Genomic DNA, 17,208 nt, shown 5'->3' on the forward strand with positions numbered 1-17,208 from the left:
TTTTTATATTGGGCTTTATCAATGTGGGTGTCCTTCTGGCTGTGTAGGAGTGGTGTTTTCCTCCTGTGTAGTTTGCTTTTGCCAAGGGGAAGAAGGTATGAGTGTTTACTTTTTGGGAGGGGTGGGTAGAGTTTTAGTTTTGATGTGATATATATTTTAAAACTTTTAATTATTATCTTTTGTTCAAAGGTAGAAAAACACTCATCACTGACTTAAGATTTCAAAATCTTTATACATTCGTTTCCAAAATCTTTATACATTTATACATTCCTGGTCTGCACTAGCTTTAGTGTAACAGGCACATACACAGAATCATAACATTTTAGAGCTGCAGGGATCTTAGAGATAATGTAATACAGTCTCTTCGTTTAGAAAATGAGTTAGTAGGGCGCCTGTGTGGCTCAGTTGGTTAAGCGACTGCCTTCGGCTCAGGTCATGATCCTGGAGTCCCGGGATCGAGTCCCGCATCGGGCTCCCTGCTCGGCAGGGAGTCTGCTTCTCCCTCTGACCCTCCCCCGTCTCATGCTCTCTCTCTCTATCTCATTCTCTCTCAAATAAATAAATAAAATCTTAAAAAAAAAATGAGTTAGTATTCATAATGTTCTTTTTTTTTAAAGATTTTATTTATTTATTTGAAAGAGCGAGAATGAGTATTCATAATGTTCTTTATAATTTTACAGATTACACAGGAAAGATCTAAAGCACTTGCATTTAAGCCATTTTTGTTAGTTAACTTAGTTGCTATTAACACCTGTGCTTAAGAAAATTATGTTATAAGTGGCTTACATTTTGTATCTTTTACTGCATGATATTTATCTCATTTAATACACATTGTTTTTATTGAATAAAACACATATTTTCAGTATCTAAATACCTGACAAAATTTGTCTTGAAATAAGAGCATTTGGGGAGTATAAAACAATTGGATGTATTTTTTTTACCTAATTTTAAATTAAGCATTGATACAATAAAATTTTATCCTAAGATAAATTTATAATATGAATTTAATCCGATGATGACTTTTGATTTTGGTTTTATGTCTACAGAGTACTTTGAACACAACAGTTTTGAACAGTTTTGCATCAACTATTGCAATGAAAAACTTCAACAATTTTTTAATGAAAGGATTCTGAAGGAGGTAATTGCCATTACAATTTAAATTTAAGAACTGCACTAAGCTATTTTAATTTCAAGGAACAGAGACATGCTGCAGTTACCCTGATTGATGGGGTATAGTGTAAGGTGGTTCAGGGGATCAAGATGCCTAGGACAGGCCCCCAGTGGCTTAGCTATTGCTCAGGCTCATCAGAAGTGTTAATTGTACATCAAAGCTTAGGAACCCAATAAAAACTCTAATAAGCACCTCAGAAGTAAACATCTATTGCTTCTTACTAGTGACTTTTGCTAGACTTGGAATTTTGCTTATTTCTTTTTCTGAGTCTGTTGCCTCTACTTCTGTCCCTGCCAAACAACTTCCTACTCTCATCCCTGACATTGGCATCTCCCAGCCTTCCTCTGTGTCTCTCTGCTTTTACCCACTCTGCTACCTGCTCACCCTTCCTTTGTGTCGCAGGAAAGCCACCAAATCAGGGGATTTGGTGTGGCCATTGGCCTGGAGTGCCTCTGGCCAGTGCTCTCTGCCAGGCTACTGTGTGCCCTGCCCAGTGTGAATGGTGTGCCTATGCTAGCTACTTCCTAGTACATAGCTGTGGGCGTGGCCTGCAGTCACAGTCCCAAGCCTAGGGAAGTTACAATTCTTTCCAGAATAAGTAAGAGGAGGTTTGGATCACTTGATTTGTGATTAAGCTCACCATTCTTACCTTGTATTTGAATTCTCCAGTATTTTTCTACCAGTACCTTTGGCTTTCCCTCCTTTCTGAGCTATTTGAAATATGTTTTACTGAATGTAGATAGTAGTTACAGGGAACTCAGAAATGATCTAGTTCAGCCTTTTATTTTACAAATGAAGAAACTGATTACCAGAGCAGTTTACTGACTATTGCAGGTCTGAACCCACCTTCCAGCTGCTGGCCCACAACCGTATTCTCCTCATGTTAGTACTGCTGTTTTCCAAGTTCTGTTTTCCACTGTATCTGGACTTGAAATGTGAAATATTCTTTTCTTTTCCCATTCCATTAATCTTTTCCCACATTTTTATTTTATTTTTGTTTTTATGGGTTTCCCAGCACTTTCCCTTTTAGACTTTTTACTTGTATACTATAGTTTAAGCCAATTCTGGCATAAACGAACAGGTAGACCAAATACTTATCAATTAAGATATTTCGTCTGAAAATGTTTTATCCAGAAACATTAATTCTTCCATTACTATTTTAAATTGTACATGTGTGCTTCTCACTTAACATGCCCTGATTCTTTCCTTCTACGCCAGCCCAGCAAGCTTTATCTAGAAACATGACAAGGAGACAGTATCTTGATATGTTTATTTTTATAAGAGTTCTTTAAAATAAATGTTTGGATTTCAAATTCAGATTGGGTCTTAAATGGACACTGACTCCTAAAATGATAGAAATCTTTTCTAGTATATCTTGTGGGAGGAAATATTTAAACATTTGGGGGAAAAAGATAAAAATACATGCCAACCTAAGCTCATTGCATTGCTCACCCATCTTTGATAAAATCCTTTTTTTTTTTTTCTTTAAGGAGGTACCAGACTTACATCTAGGAACTCAACTTTAATTTGTAAATTATTCTTCCAAATTACATTTACTTTTTCCGGTGTTATATTCCTTGTATGTATCACTGTGTAGCTACTAGAGCCCATTTGCAATTAATTGCTGTTTCTTTGATTTTAGTGCCTGTCTGTACATGTTAAAAATCTCTCCTGTCTTTGGACAACGATTTAGGACTATTGAGAATATAGAAGAGAGAAATTTCATGTCAAAGGGAGCTAGTTTGTTTAGCTGTTCTTTAAACTTTTAAAAATTATCACAGCAAGTTCTTACGTTCTTCTGTGTATTCCAGGGGTTGGTATACTATGGCCTTTGGGACAGATCCAGCAGGCTGCCTATTTATGCAAATGAAGTTTTATTGGAACACGGCCCTGCTTCTTTATTTACTGTTACCATGGCCGCTTTTGTGCTGCAGTGGCTTAATTGAGTAGTTTTTGACAAAGACAATATGGCCCACAGCTGAAAATATTTACTATCTGTCCCTTTACAGAAAAAGGTTGCTGACTGCTGGTCTATTCTTCTAATAAGTTTGACTTTAAAATTGAAAAAGATATTTCAAAGCCCTGGCCTTTCCTTGAGTTTGAACAGATCTCCATATGTGTTTGTAGTTGCTCTGCGTATTTCAAGAAAAGTATGCTTATCTGTAGGCGGGAATATTTCCACATATGTAAATCATATGTTGGCCATAATTTCTGACTTTACATTGCTTTAGGGGCAGGGATTTTTCTTCCCTAATGTTTTGTAAGTGTCCTTAGCCCCTGAAGTAGTTGGTATGAGCCTTTGTACTCTGGACTAATTAATAAAAGTTATGATCAGAAGTGGCACAAAAAAAGCCACTTCATATCATACAGTATTTCCATATCTATGATTATGATTATTTCATTTTAGGAACAAGAACTCTATCAAAAAGAAGGTCTAGGTGTTAATGAAGTACATTATGTGGATAATCAGGACTGTATAGGTATGTGTTTTTTATCCCACTTTTGGGAAATATGGGAAGATATAGTACATGCTTTTACTAGTAATTTTTCTGTGCTCCATGATTGATACTACTGGTTATGGGACTTGAAACTGTGGTATTTGAGAGAAGTTTTACTTCTCTAGTACTGCCAGGGAGTTTTTTTTTTCCTAGGAAGGCATCAAATTCAGCTGTGTTGAAAGTGTTCCTAAAATTTCTTCTATTTACTATGATGTTAAACAGCCAACAAGTGAGTAAGTTAAGACAGGAACTAAATTGCTCAAAGTAAAGGAATAAATTATCCCGCCTGGGGAAGCCCATACGTTAGCCAGGCTCCAGGTGAGGTTTTTCAGTGTTTGGCTCTGCTCTTCTGCAGTTCCCTTATTTCTGTTCTCTGCATTGGCAACACCCTCTGACCGGTTGCAAGTTAGCTTCACAAGTTTCATGTGTTATATCCAGATAATGCTGTGCAGCCAGGAGAACGGGGTCTCTGTTTTTATCAGTGAGGAAACCTTTCCCTGTCACCCTCCAGCTTAGTGCTCAATCTTCCTTTTCTTTCCTACCTCATCACGAAAATCAACTGTTGGGAAGACTTTGTTTTGAAAACTCCATTTGACAATTGACTCAGTAACTCATGTGCTAGATTTGGAGAAGATTTATAATAATAATAATAATAATAATAATAATAATCATGATGATGATGCTTTACATTGGTACAACTTTCAGAAGCATTTTAAGTCCTAGCTGGCTCACTGAGCATTTCCTTTACACATCAGCCTTTCTTAGATCTCTGTGCCTTTGATTTTGTGATTTGGTATCTTGGCTGGAACTCCTCCCCTTCTGTTTATCTTGCAGCCCACTTTCATATCCTTTATATCTATCAAAATACTCATTTATAGCTTAATTCAGCTGCCCCTCCCATCATCACCAATTGTCTAAAAAGCATCATTCTCTGAACAGTGCAGTTAGAATTTTGATTTCTCTTCATATGTCCTATAGCTTTTAGAGTCTGTCCCATTTAATAGTTTTTATATACTGTTTTTAAGCACTTTATATTTTATAGTTATTTTGTACAAGCAGGAAATTCAAACAACATGAATGGAAGGAGCATAAAAATGTGCTGTTACTGAAGTTTTGCTGGAAAACATTTGAATCAGTATTGAAAAGTAGTTTTAAAAGCTCTGCATGCAAAAACTTCTGTAGTTTTACTTCATTTTGAATGTATGTATCATATGGAGAAGAGGGATTTTTGGTTCTTTAGCCTTTCTCATCCAAGCTTGCAAATAGAATGGTTATTACATTAATCATATGTATATGGCATTGTTTTTCTAAAATCTGTATTAAATAGTTTCCCCTGCTATCTGAAAGTAGAGCATTTTTATGAAACCTTTCATAAGCCAAAATGGTGTAAATCAGAGGAGCAATTACCATTTTGTAAGTGCGAAAATTCTCTTTGGATTTCTTTTAGCTAGTGAAAACAGGTATTAATGTAGGTCTTTTGTAAAAGCAAAGTGGCATAAAGCAATATTTTCCATAGTGGAAGAAACCTGTATATGATGTTACTTTCTGATAAATTGCCAGATTTGAAATAAAATACCTGCTTTCTCTAGCCTGTGAGGATACTTATATAATCATCTGTTATATTGCTTCTGACTGGTCCTTTAAATTTGTGATGAGTAAATTGTTCACATATCTTTAAAATGTTTTTACCCTATCATATTTTGATGTTTTTGGAATAGATTTAATTGAAGCAAAATTAGTGGGGATATTGGATATTTTAGATGAAGAAAATCGCCTTCCCCAGCCAAGTGATCAACACTTTACATCTGCAGTTCACCAGAAGCACAAAGAACATTTCCGACTCACTGTGAGTTTACCATTCCAACATTGAGACTCTGTGGTGGAAAGAGAAACCTTTAGAAAGATGTACTAGATGTTGCATATTAAATAATTAGAAAAAAAGTTATGTGGGGCTGAGAGCAACTATAATTTATCCAGCACAGCATCTTCTGTAGGTAGGCACTTAATTTATACATGTATATTTTGGATGATGATGATCTATCTAATGAAGGCCCTTTTTAGCTGGATGGAAAGTGCATTTTATCTATCTAAAATGTACAAAATGGTTTGCCTGCTGTTTTTATGTTCTTCCTTTTAGCAAAGTGGCTACCAGTTGTTTTTTTCCCTATCATGTGACCTTGATCATGTTCCAGGGGTTAGAATCTAGAATCATAAGCAGCCACCAGTCTGCACATTTGTAAGACCAGTAATAAAGTTCATGGCTTAGAGTCTGACTGGAGCAAGCAATCCATATGAGCCAGTTTATTTTGATGTTCTTTCCTAGGGAGTTTTGAATGGAAAATATACTCAGAGAGGGGCATAGAAACTGAAGCAGTAGAAGAATTAGCTGAAGGGAAAAACAGACACAGAGCTGTAGAAATAAATGAGAAGTTCACTTGTTTTTTTCTTCCCTTTTTTAAAGATTTTATTTATTTTAGAGAGAGTGAGCGCAGGGGGAGAGTCAGAGAGGGGGGGAGAGAGAATCTCAAGCAGACTCTGTGCTGAGCACGGAGGCTGACATGGGGCTTAAGCTCATGACCCTGAGATCATGACCCGAGCCTAAACCAAGAGTCAGCCGCTTAACCGACTGAGCCAACCAGGCGCCCCAAGAAGTGCACTTCTGAAAGGGCTAGAAGACCTAGTTCCCTGAACTGCTGTTGGGTCATAGAGCTGTGCTTGAATCTTTGCAGCAGTGAATAGTAGGGCTCTTCTGCATGAGGCTGGCCTCTGTGGCTGTCGAGGTTCACCTTGTTCACCTAATTCTCTTTATCTTTACAACTCAGCCATCATTACTTTAGGTAATACAAGGACAAGCTCCATCCTTGTGCCCAACAAGAACTGATTAGCACAGAGAAATATGGATGTTATTTTGATCCAGGAAGATAGGTGCTGCCTTATCTTACAGAGGACAACAAAGAAAGAAAGGCAGGAAAAGAAAGAGAAGCTGCTTATAGTGACAAATGCCTCCCATTCTGTTTATTGTTTTGAGATTGTAATCTAGTATAACAGACAGGGCTTTGATGGATTCAGGAGCTGAAGTCAATGAAGACAGGTATTCTTGTTTCCATACATCATTAACTAAATCAAGAACATGTTAGGTAAATAGGTTGAAGGCATTTACTTGAAAAGCCAATGTAATTCTGGTAACCTTCTCTAGAGACTGAATCTAACAACCGCCTGTCCCACTGACTTGGGAGTTCTTCTGTATCCTTAAATATTTCTTATAATAGGGAACCTGTTTCTCTTCAGTGGAGATAGAAATAAAACAATATGTATCTTCAACAAAACTTTTGCTGTGATTGAAGATGTATATCCAGTCCTATTTATTCACTGTTCACTGGTCTTTGTTATGACCAGCCTGATACATGGTTACCTTTAACAAGAGTACTGAATGCTGGTCAACAGAATTGTGACCAGGGTCTCAGACAACCCCGAGTTATATAGTACATATAACTACAGGGACAGCAAGCTAAAACATCAAGAATGGACTTTGGCTGCTATCTCAAAAGAGAACAAGAGCAAGATAGTAAATTCTAATTTTTATGAACATTACTTTTTTTGTATTTCTTTGGAAATTAAAAAAATCATCATCTGTTGAACACTTAGTATGTGCTAGTCACTGATCTAAGGGTTTTACTTAAATTATTTTATTTAATCCTCATAATCTCTGAGGTGGATCCTGTTTATATTCCCATGCTAGAGATGAGGAGACATACATAGAGAGGTTAAGTGACTGGTCATGTGTAGCATAGTAAGGAAGTGGTGGATTTGGGAATCAGGCCAGGTGTTTTGACTCCAGGGCCCTCACTCTGACTCATGCTGGTGTATCACCTCACAGAGAAGAGGCTCTGTGGTCTCCTAGCTCTCTCACCTAGAAAAAGCCTGGTAAGGCTCTCAAAGTCTTAGCTTTTTCATTTTTAAATGAGATTGTCTTTCTTATCCTTAGGTTATTTTGAGGGTCAGATGTATACTTTTATGTGAAGGCATTTTGGAAACTTTTAAATATGAGATACTATAATTGATAGTATAAACCTAAAATGATTCAGTGTCCTTCAAATAGATTCAGGATCATTGTATAAACATGTTAGGATGTTATAGCTATAAAAGTGGGAAAGGTCCTGTACTGATTTCAGATGTGTTTTAGAACAATGCTTCTTAACCTTGGCTGTACCTAGGAATCACCTGATATAAATGGTATGGGGTTTAGGAGGTTTAAAAGTTCTCCAGGTAGGGCGCCTGGGTGGCTCAGTTGGTTAAGCGACTGCCTTCGGCTCAGGTCATGATCCTGGAGTCCCGGGATCGAGTCCCACATTGGGCTTCCTGCTCAACAGGGAGTCTGCTTCTCCCTCTGACCCTCCCCCCTCTCATGAGCTCTCTCTCTCTCAAATAAATAAATAAAATCTTTAAAAAAAAAAAAAAGTTCTCCAGGTAATTTGCCAATCAAAGTCAAGAACCACTACTTTAGACATAGATAGTTAACTTTATAAAGTGCCTGCTGCTTTGCATACTTACAGTGTTGTTTGTTTGTTTTTGTCTTAGTCCTTTTTTCTTTTCTAAGATATTATAACCACATACTTGCTAGATTTCATTGGTAGTTCAAACCTTATTAGATGTTTCAAAGGCAGTATAATTGTGTAAAGTGTGAAAATTTCCTTTATAATTTTAAGTATTTCACATCCCAGATGTTTTCTAAAGGAAATTATGTAATGTTTTTGATACTTTAATAACTGATGTATGTACTCTTTTCAGATACCCAGAAAATCCAAGTTGGCAATTCATAGGAACATCAGAGATGATGAAGGCTTCATTATCAGGCATTTCGCAGGGGCAGTGTGCTATGAAACAGTGAGTATGACTTTTACCAAGAGAAAACCATTTGGAGTTGAAGCTGCACTGTATGGAATGTTAACCTCTAACCACGTCTGGTTACTTCAATTTAAATTTAATAAAGTTTAAAATTTAGTTCCTCAGTCCACTGGCCACACTTCATGTGCTCCGTGTCTACATTGGTGGTGACTGTGTTGGACAGTGCAGATATAGAACAGTTCTGTCATCTTGGAAAATTCTATTGAACACAGCCATATCAAGGGATATTACCATAGGATGGACTGAACCATTCCTGTTGCTTTATTTTTCAGACCCAATTTGTGGAAAAAAATAATGATGCTTTACATATGTCTCTTGAATCCTTAATATGTGAATCCAGGGATAAATTTATACGAGAATTATTTGAATCATCCACAAATAACAACAGAGATACTAAACAAAAAGCAGGAAAACTTAGCTTCATCAGTGTGGGAAACAAATTTAAGGTATTTGTGTTAAATTTATTATTTGGATATTTGTTTTTACTGCATTTAAAGTAAAATATATTGTTTTATACTTTACAGAGGATAATGTAGATCACTGTCAAAAATCCCATGAGTGAAATGCAAGAGCAGACCCTGCATTGTTGATATTTGCATACAAAATAACATAAAATAGGTGTAGTGATTGAACATACAGAAATTCTTACATTTTTATGAATCTGTTCTTTCTTGTTGCTTAACATATCTGATTCATACCTGCTTCTCCTAATGTTCTGGCTTCTGCCTATTGTTTGGTGACCTTCAAACCTTCTCTTTCCCATGTGTTTTCTGTTTCCTTCCTCATTCAACAGTTTTGTTTTAGCTGGAGTAGTCCAGCTCGGGATGGCTAGAGAGGACTAGTTGAGTTGAGAGGAAAAGCAGAGACAGCCAGGGGCTTCAGGTAAATGATCACCTTCGTGGACTCTTATTGATAGAATGGCTGCCATGTTAAAAAGAGCCCGTCTCAAGTTAATGATTCAGTTTTTAATTTATTTTCAATGTGTTTTCTTTCACTGTGCTTTATGGGTGTACGTATTACACTAAAATTTGATTAAAGCTTTAATAACTTTGTAAAAGATAAGTGCTTTGTGTGACAAACCCTTCAAACTGCTTATTTAACATTGAAGAACATGTTGCTTGTTTTATTAATTTTGGATCAGAAATTTATTCTTTGAAGTCTGACAAGGAATTGTCACATGATGTGTCTTAGAAATGGAACACTACTAATTGGTTCAAATTGATGAGTATTTAGCATAGAAAAAGATAATTTAAAAACTTTTGTATAAGTTTAATGAATAAAAATTATAATAAATAGAACAGACATAAAATTAATTTCTCTTTTATACATTTCTACAAAATACTGTTCTTGTATTTACAAGAAAATTCTGCATTTGCCTTTCATTATGTGTATTTTAAATATTAAAAAATGATGTAATTAGAAACTGTTTAAGCATGAGAGTACTATAATAATAACAGTGTAAGCCTCCTGAAATCCCTTGTAGATTGAAATGGGCTCTAAATAACTAACTTGATAAAATCATGTTAAAGCTAGATTTTTTAAAAAGTAAATATAAATATAAAAGAAAGCATATAATACTTTTCAGGTAATTGAATAAAAAGTCTTTAACTTTGTTATAAGTTATATATTCATTAATTATGAGTTCCCAAATCTCTTGAGCAATATTTTTTCATCTTATTTTGATACTCTGAAATTCCTCAGTAGACATATGATAGCAGATTAGTTTAAAATAGTATATTAGCCTAAATGAAGTGGCTATTACTGTTTTCATACTGTAGTATTATAGTAGTATTGCTGGTAAGAACATACTTGAAATTTTAGACAATATAAATAAAAACAAAAACATTCTTAAAATTCTTTGAATTAAAGTATTATGTTGAGACTTGAAATGCCTAAATATTGCTTATGAGCAATAGGATATATTTTGCATATTAAACTGCTAAAACCTATAATTGAGTGATATTATTAATAATAAAATTTCAAAAATGTGTTTATGAGGTACTTTGAAATGAAGTATTAATAATTCTATTTTTTAATTTAAATTCAATTAGCCAACATATAGTACATCATTAGTTTCAAATGTAGTGTTCAGTAATCCATCAGTTGTGTATAACACCCAGTTTTCATTACATCACGTGTCCTCCTTAATGCCCATCACCCAATTACCCCATCCCCCTACCCACCTCCCCTCTAGCAACCCTCAGTTTGTTTCCTATAGTTAAAAGTCTCTCATGGTTTTTCTCCCTCTCTGATACTTCCATTCAGTTTTCCCTCCCTTCCCCTACAGTCCTCTGCCCTGTTTCTTATATTCCACATATGAATGAAACCATATGGTATTTGTCTTAGTATTAATAATTCTTAATTTAAAATATAGTAGAATAGCTTGTTAAATTCAAGTTATGTAAAGCAATAAAACAAAAGAGGCTAACATTTACAGTAAGACTTCAGTTATCCATCATTTCTGAGAACCAGAAGTTCTCTACTGAAAAGTAACATTTTCAGATTTTTGAAACATAACCCTTTCACTGTTAGTGTTTTAGAAAAATAATCCTTTTTGATGGAAATCTTACTCTATTATGTACATAAATGTGTGCTTTAAAATAAAAATAAAATACAAATAAAGCGTGAGTTTCATAAAACTTTATCTTTATACCTTATGGTCATTGACTGCTTCCTTGGTAATTGACATTCTTCCCTCTTCTCTCAAGTTTATTTTTGCTGCGTCTACTCTTATCTCCATTTTTTTGGAGAACGCTTTGCTTAGTTTATGGATTAAGAGGCATGGATGTTGTGACAGTTTTCTTTTTAAATTAGTGGCTCTTGTACTTGCTTTTCAGTTATTTGGTGATCCAGATTGATAAAAGTTGTCAGAACTCAGTCAACCAGATAAGTGGGGTATGACTGTATTTTTTTTAATCCAGTGGGAAATTCACTCCATTTTTATAACTTAACCCTCTGATACCTGAAGTATACTGTAGTATCATGGGTAAGAGAATGAACTTTATTAGGCCTGTGTTGGAATTTTGGCTTTACCATTACTAGTTCCGTGATCTTAGTCAAGTAATTTATCTCCCTGGACCTTAATGCTTTTACCTGAAAAATGAGTCTAATAATACATCCTTAATTAGAATTGTGCAGATTAAACATGATAATGCTTGTGAAAAGCTTCAAAGCAGTGCCTGACTCATCGAAAGCATTCAGTACAATCTACCTGGTATTATTATTAAATATAGCTATGCTTGATCCAGTATGTTAATTAAAGAATCAACATCTTAATTTATCTTTTTGTGAGTAGTATAATAAGCATCTTAGTATAAAATTGATATAAGAATTTTACATAATTTACTTTGCAAAGAAATAAAGTAAAACATGATTTTAATGTATTATTAAACCAGAGTAAATTATTATCACTTAATATTGTTATAAACAGGAAAATATAGTAACCTGTAGTGTTTATTGTCAAGTTGTTTTTGAGAAAATTGTTCAAGCTTTTAAAAATAATTGGAATATGAAATTTTTTAAAATAACAATGAGGGTTTCTGCAGCTAGGCAGGACAATTTAATTTATGATAAGTGTTATATAAAACATTTCCAATACATACCATTAATGTGTATTTTAAGTATGTCTTCATTCTTCAGTGGAATGTGACAGAAACTGCACCCAGCTTGCTACATATTCAAGTACTGCTCTGTTAATCTCTTATGGAATGCATCCGCAGTATTTTCATTTACTTCCTTTGTTGCCTGTACACTTTCTGCTCATCCATCCCATCTGCAAGTGTGCATGTATTATATTTTAGCATTGCTAATATTTAATCTTTTAATTGTGTAAGTTCTGTATAAGTCATATAAGTTATTGTCCTTAGCATTATATTAGCCACATATTTTGCATGTTACTGTCAAATAATTTATGTATCAGTTGTTAAATTGTACCGTGTTGTATGTTGATGTTATTGCATGTTATTTTTTGCTAATGTTGGAGAGCTAATATTAACTTAATAACATTGTGTACTTTTGCTTTTTGAAATAATAAAGTGATTTGCTTTCTTCTACAGACACAATTAAATCTGCTTCTGGATAAACTTCGAAGTACTGTGAGTACACTTAGGAAAAATCCAGGGTTTTTAAATGGTCCTCTTAAATTATTAGTAATTACTCAAATAAGCACAGTAAACCTGGAATAATTAGAAATTAAATTTTTTAAAGATTTTATTTATTTTTATTTGAGAGACAGCGAGCGAGAAGGAGAGAGAGCACGAGCCAGGGGAGGGGCAGAGAAGCAGATTCCCCAGTTGAGCAGGGAGCCCGACATGGGACTTGATCCCAGGACTCCAGGATCATGACCTGAGCCAAAGGCAGAGGCTCAACCAACTGAGCCATCCAGGCGCCACTAGAAATTAATTTTAAACTGAATTCCCTCATACTAAAAAATCAGTCTTTAAGAAAATTACATTTTGGAAAGCCAGGTATTTATTCTGTTGCTGCTGTTATTGCTTAACTTATTGTTAGACTGGCTTTTGGGACCATTAAGAGATTCTTGCACATATCCTCATTGTCTGCAACTATTTATCTTTTAAGAACCAAACATCTTTAAAAACCAAATCTGATGAGGAGGGTGTTTTAGTTTTGTCTCCCAAATATAGTGCTACTATAAAATGAGGAGAGTACTTTTGTGATTTATAAGAAGAAGGTATTTCTAAAAAGTGTTCTGAAAGTGTTTGCAATGAGCATCATTGTTGAAATAACTGTTCAGTTTTCTAAGGGGACTACTTTGAAAAGAAACAGTAATTTGGATGTTGAGTGTATTTGCTTTAATACCCAACAGTTTCATTGTGTACCTATCCATAGTCTTTCTGTCTCATTCAACATAATCTGATAACTGATTCCAAATGAATGCCTTTAAAAGCTTTTAAAAATACTGTTCAACAAATAGAACTTTAAAATGTGCAGTGATGCAGCTTCAGGACTTACTGTATATTTTTGAAGTAGAATGATGAAAAAGGGGGAGTTTTTTTCCCCCACTTTGGCGTAAATTTGAAGAGGCATAATTTTATTTATTTCTCTTGTATAGGACAGTTTTCTTATCACAGAAGTATGGCACATAAATACACTTAAATGTAGAATAAAATCACCTATATATCAGCCTGCAAAATGTATTGTTTAAATATGTTAAAATATTTTACGATGAAAGACTTTTCTTTTTACAATAACACAGTTTTTGGCACTCAAATCTAAAATGTAGTATTTTTCTTTTTTTTTAAAGTTATATTTATTTTAGAGAGAGAGAGCATGAGCGGGAGGGGCAGAGGGGAAGGGAGAGAGAATCCCAAGCAGACTCCATGCTAAGCGTGGAGCCTGACGCGGGGCTTAATCCCACGACCCCAAGATCACGAACTGAGCCGAAACCAAGAGTTGTCAGATGCCCAACCGACTGTGCCACCCAGGCACCCAGTATTTTTCTAATATTAGTACATAATGCAGAAATTTATTCCAAGCTTGAAATTTTAAAAGTATCTAATTGAGTTTTAAATTATTTAGTGATTATTTTAAAAGAGGTTCAAATATTAATGATAACATGTCTGGAAGTTACTGGTATTCATAGAAATAGAAAAGCAAGAGTTCTCTGTGTATTATCTTTAAAAAGTACCTTTATTTTCCTAGGGTGCAAGCTTTATTCGTTGTATCAAACCTAATTTAAAGATGACAAGCCACCACTTTGAAGGTGCCCAAATTTTGTCTCAACTTCAGTGTTCAGGTATTTTCATATTTTTATAATTTATATACATGTGTGTTGGGAGTCTTTGCTCAAATACACTTTAATATGTAGTGTTTTCAAACTCAGTTATCTTGTTTTTAAGTGCAATGATTTTTACTTTTGATTTAAGAAAAGCATGGTTAACAAATTATTTGAGCAATATTGGGGTATAGTTTATTGTGAAATAAAACCATTATTTTACAGCATTGAAGTAAAATTTATAAAAACTCTTTAACTGCAAACCTAGATCTCCCTTAAGTAGGTTGCTTTCCGACGGCCTTCTCAGTCTGGCAGCAGTTCATTTCTTATGCCCCACGTAGCTGGGGCAGGAGGTAGGTTTTGGTGTCCTTGCTCTCACTCCACCACTTATAAAAAAATGAAAACACAATGCCCTTGGCTGCTGCATAACTTCTGTGCATTTGGTTAAACTACTGCCCTCCATCTCTCACCTGCCACATTCTAACTTTGCTCAGTCACTGAAGTCTTAGGCACCAGACACTGTTTTCCTGTACTGCATGCATGTCCATCTGCCGTCCTTACCATGCTACCCCTACTTTCTCCCAAGGCTTCAGTCCTCTCCTTGCCTTTTGATTCATCTCAGGCTTGTGATACTTCCTTAAACTGCCTTGTCTTTCTCACTCCTTATATTGTTCCTCTCAAGGTCAGATTTATTATAAAGCTAGGGTCACTTAAGTTTCAGGGTCCTTCATTTAGATTGGCTCCTTTGAAAGCCCTGCACCTGCTTTTGTAATTTTATACTTTTTTTCTTAAATTACAATTATATAAACTTTAGGCACACCCACCCAGCTCTGCTCAAATCCCTGAGTCTCTGCCAACAGACAGCCTCACTTCTTTACTGGAAGATGGAAAGCTTCACCCATGTGCTCCCACACACTGCCGTCTACCTGCATTATCTTCCCTCCTATGAAGAGGGTCGAAGTGCCTCTCTTCTTAGTTGAGATTATAGTTCTTTGGAATCATCCCTCCTACCTTCTCAGGAATCTTCAATATCGATTATGTGTATTGAACCATTCCCTCTGAGGTGGTCTCTCATTACCATTTAAACATGTGGAGACTTTATCTTAATTCCCCTGACCCACATTCCCTTCCAGCTTCTTCCTTATACCTCACCTCACTTTGTGTTCTCTAGTTTTTCCCTTTCAGCCAAGAATAGTCTATTCTTGCTTTCTCGGTTTCCTGCCTTCCACTCACTCTTTAACCCAAGAGAATTCAGCTTCCACCTTGATCAGTCCAACAAAATAATTCTTGGTAAGGTCACCCATGATTTCCCTGATTCTAAATCAGATGTTCATTTTGCAGCCCTTATCTTAGTGGATGTCACAGCAACATTTGACTCGACCAGTCCCCCCTCACATATCCTTTCTTGGCTCCTGAATCAGCTCATCTCCCTGCTTTTCTCTTTAATTCTCTGGTAATTCCTGACTCCTCTGCAGGGTCATCTTCTTCTACTTGGGTATTATTTGTCAGAGTTTTTCAGGCTTTGGGTTAGGCCTAGTTTCTTTCTCACTCTTAATCAGTGCTGTCTGATATAACTTTCCATGTTGATGGAAATATTCTGTATCTGTGTTGTGTTTGTGGCTGTTGAGCACTTGAAATGTGGCTGGCATGACTTAGAGGCTGATTTTTAAATTTTAATTTTAGTTTTTTAAAATTTAAATAGTCACATGTGGCTAGTGCAACTACAGACCACGTGGCTAGTGGGTGCTGTATTGGACAGCATAGTTACATATTCTCTATCTAAGTCTCCCCAGGTCCCTCTCATGTGACCTAAACAGTGAGTCCCCCCCAGATTTATAAATGTAATTGACCTATAACATTATATAAGTTCATGTTGACTTGATACACTTATGTATTGTAAAATGATTACCCCCATGGCATCAGTGAACTGTCTCATCAGATCACAATTACCAGTTCTTTTTTGTGGTGAGAGTATTTAAGATCTTCTCTGTTAGCAAACAGTGTAGTCTTAGTACTCCCTAATATAAGCTATCACCATCTTTCACCTGGCTTTTTGCTGTAGCTTTCTAAGTATTCTCCTTACATCTTCTCCGTCTCTTCTTAATATATATCCAAAATTACTGCTTTATAACTCAAGTCTGATCATGTCTTTTTACTGCTTAGAATGCTGTAATGGCTTCTGAGTATTATTAGGGGAAAGAGCAAAATCCTAGTAGCTTCTAAGGCCCCATAAGGTCTAGCCCATTTGTTCCTAGCTCCATCTTTTTCCACTCTCTCTGATCTCTGCTTCAGCCATGCTGGCCTTTGTTTGGTTCCTTGAATCTTCCATATTCCCTCCTGCCACAGGGCCTGTGCACATGCTGCTTCCTCTGTTTGAGAAGCTCTTGCCTCTCCTTTGTTTTTATCTTGCATATCTACGCTTGATGGTCCTTTGCTTGTGAAAGCCTTTCTTGATATTCCTAACAGGAAGAAGGTCTGAATGGAGCTGAACACTTTCATTGTAGTCATAAGTTTTATATGTATCTGTATAATTATTTTTTTCTCTACTCTATAAATCCCTTGAGGGCAGAAACGGTGTCCGTTTTGGCTTACACATTTATATATGCCTCCTAGCAGTGCAGAGCTTATACTAGACTCAGTAAATATTTGTTGAGTGAAATGCAGTCTAGCACCTATGAAGACTTATTTTTGTGAATAATTTTTTTTTTTTTTTAAGATTTTATTTATTTGACAGAGAGAGACACAGCAAGAGAGGGAACACAAGCAGGGGGAGGGGGAGAGGGAGAGGGAGAAGCAGGCTTCCCGCTGAGTAGGGAGCTCGACGCGGGGCTCCATCCCAGGACCCTGGAACCATGACCCGAGCCGAAGGCAGATGCTTAACGACTGAGCCACCCAGGTGC

General features: G+C 35.8%; 1 protein-coding gene across 4 annotated transcripts in view; it reads left to right on the forward strand.

Annotated features, from left to right (window-relative positions):
* Positions 1-17,208, forward strand: part of MYO6 (myosin VI) — a 143,334-nt gene that overhangs the window by 97,495 nt on the left and 28,631 nt on the right. For 2 of the 4 annotated variants that reach the window (XM_034991300.1, XM_034991302.1), the window contains exons 14-20: positions 1,047-1,138; positions 3,579-3,651; positions 5,388-5,515; positions 8,458-8,553; positions 8,847-9,020; positions 12,630-12,668; positions 14,236-14,329. In XM_034991300.1, coding sequence (XP_034847191.1) covers positions 1,047-1,138; positions 3,579-3,651; positions 5,388-5,515; positions 8,458-8,553; positions 8,847-9,020; positions 12,630-12,668; positions 14,236-14,329 — 696 coding nt within the window. Of the gene's footprint in view, positions 1-1,046; positions 1,139-3,578; positions 3,652-5,387; positions 5,516-8,457; positions 8,554-8,846; positions 9,021-9,367; positions 9,938-12,629; positions 12,669-14,235; positions 14,330-14,591; positions 15,963-17,208 lie in introns of those variants that run through there. The other 2 variants (XM_034991303.1, XM_034991304.1) reach the window with 2 other exon arrangements.

The sequence above is a fragment of the Mirounga leonina genome, unplaced genomic scaffold, assembly GCF_011800145.1.
Source record: "Mirounga leonina isolate KUSES-001 unplaced genomic scaffold, KU_Mleo_1.0 Mir_53, whole genome shotgun sequence".
NCBI lineage: Eukaryota > Metazoa > Chordata > Mammalia > Carnivora > Phocidae > Mirounga > Mirounga leonina.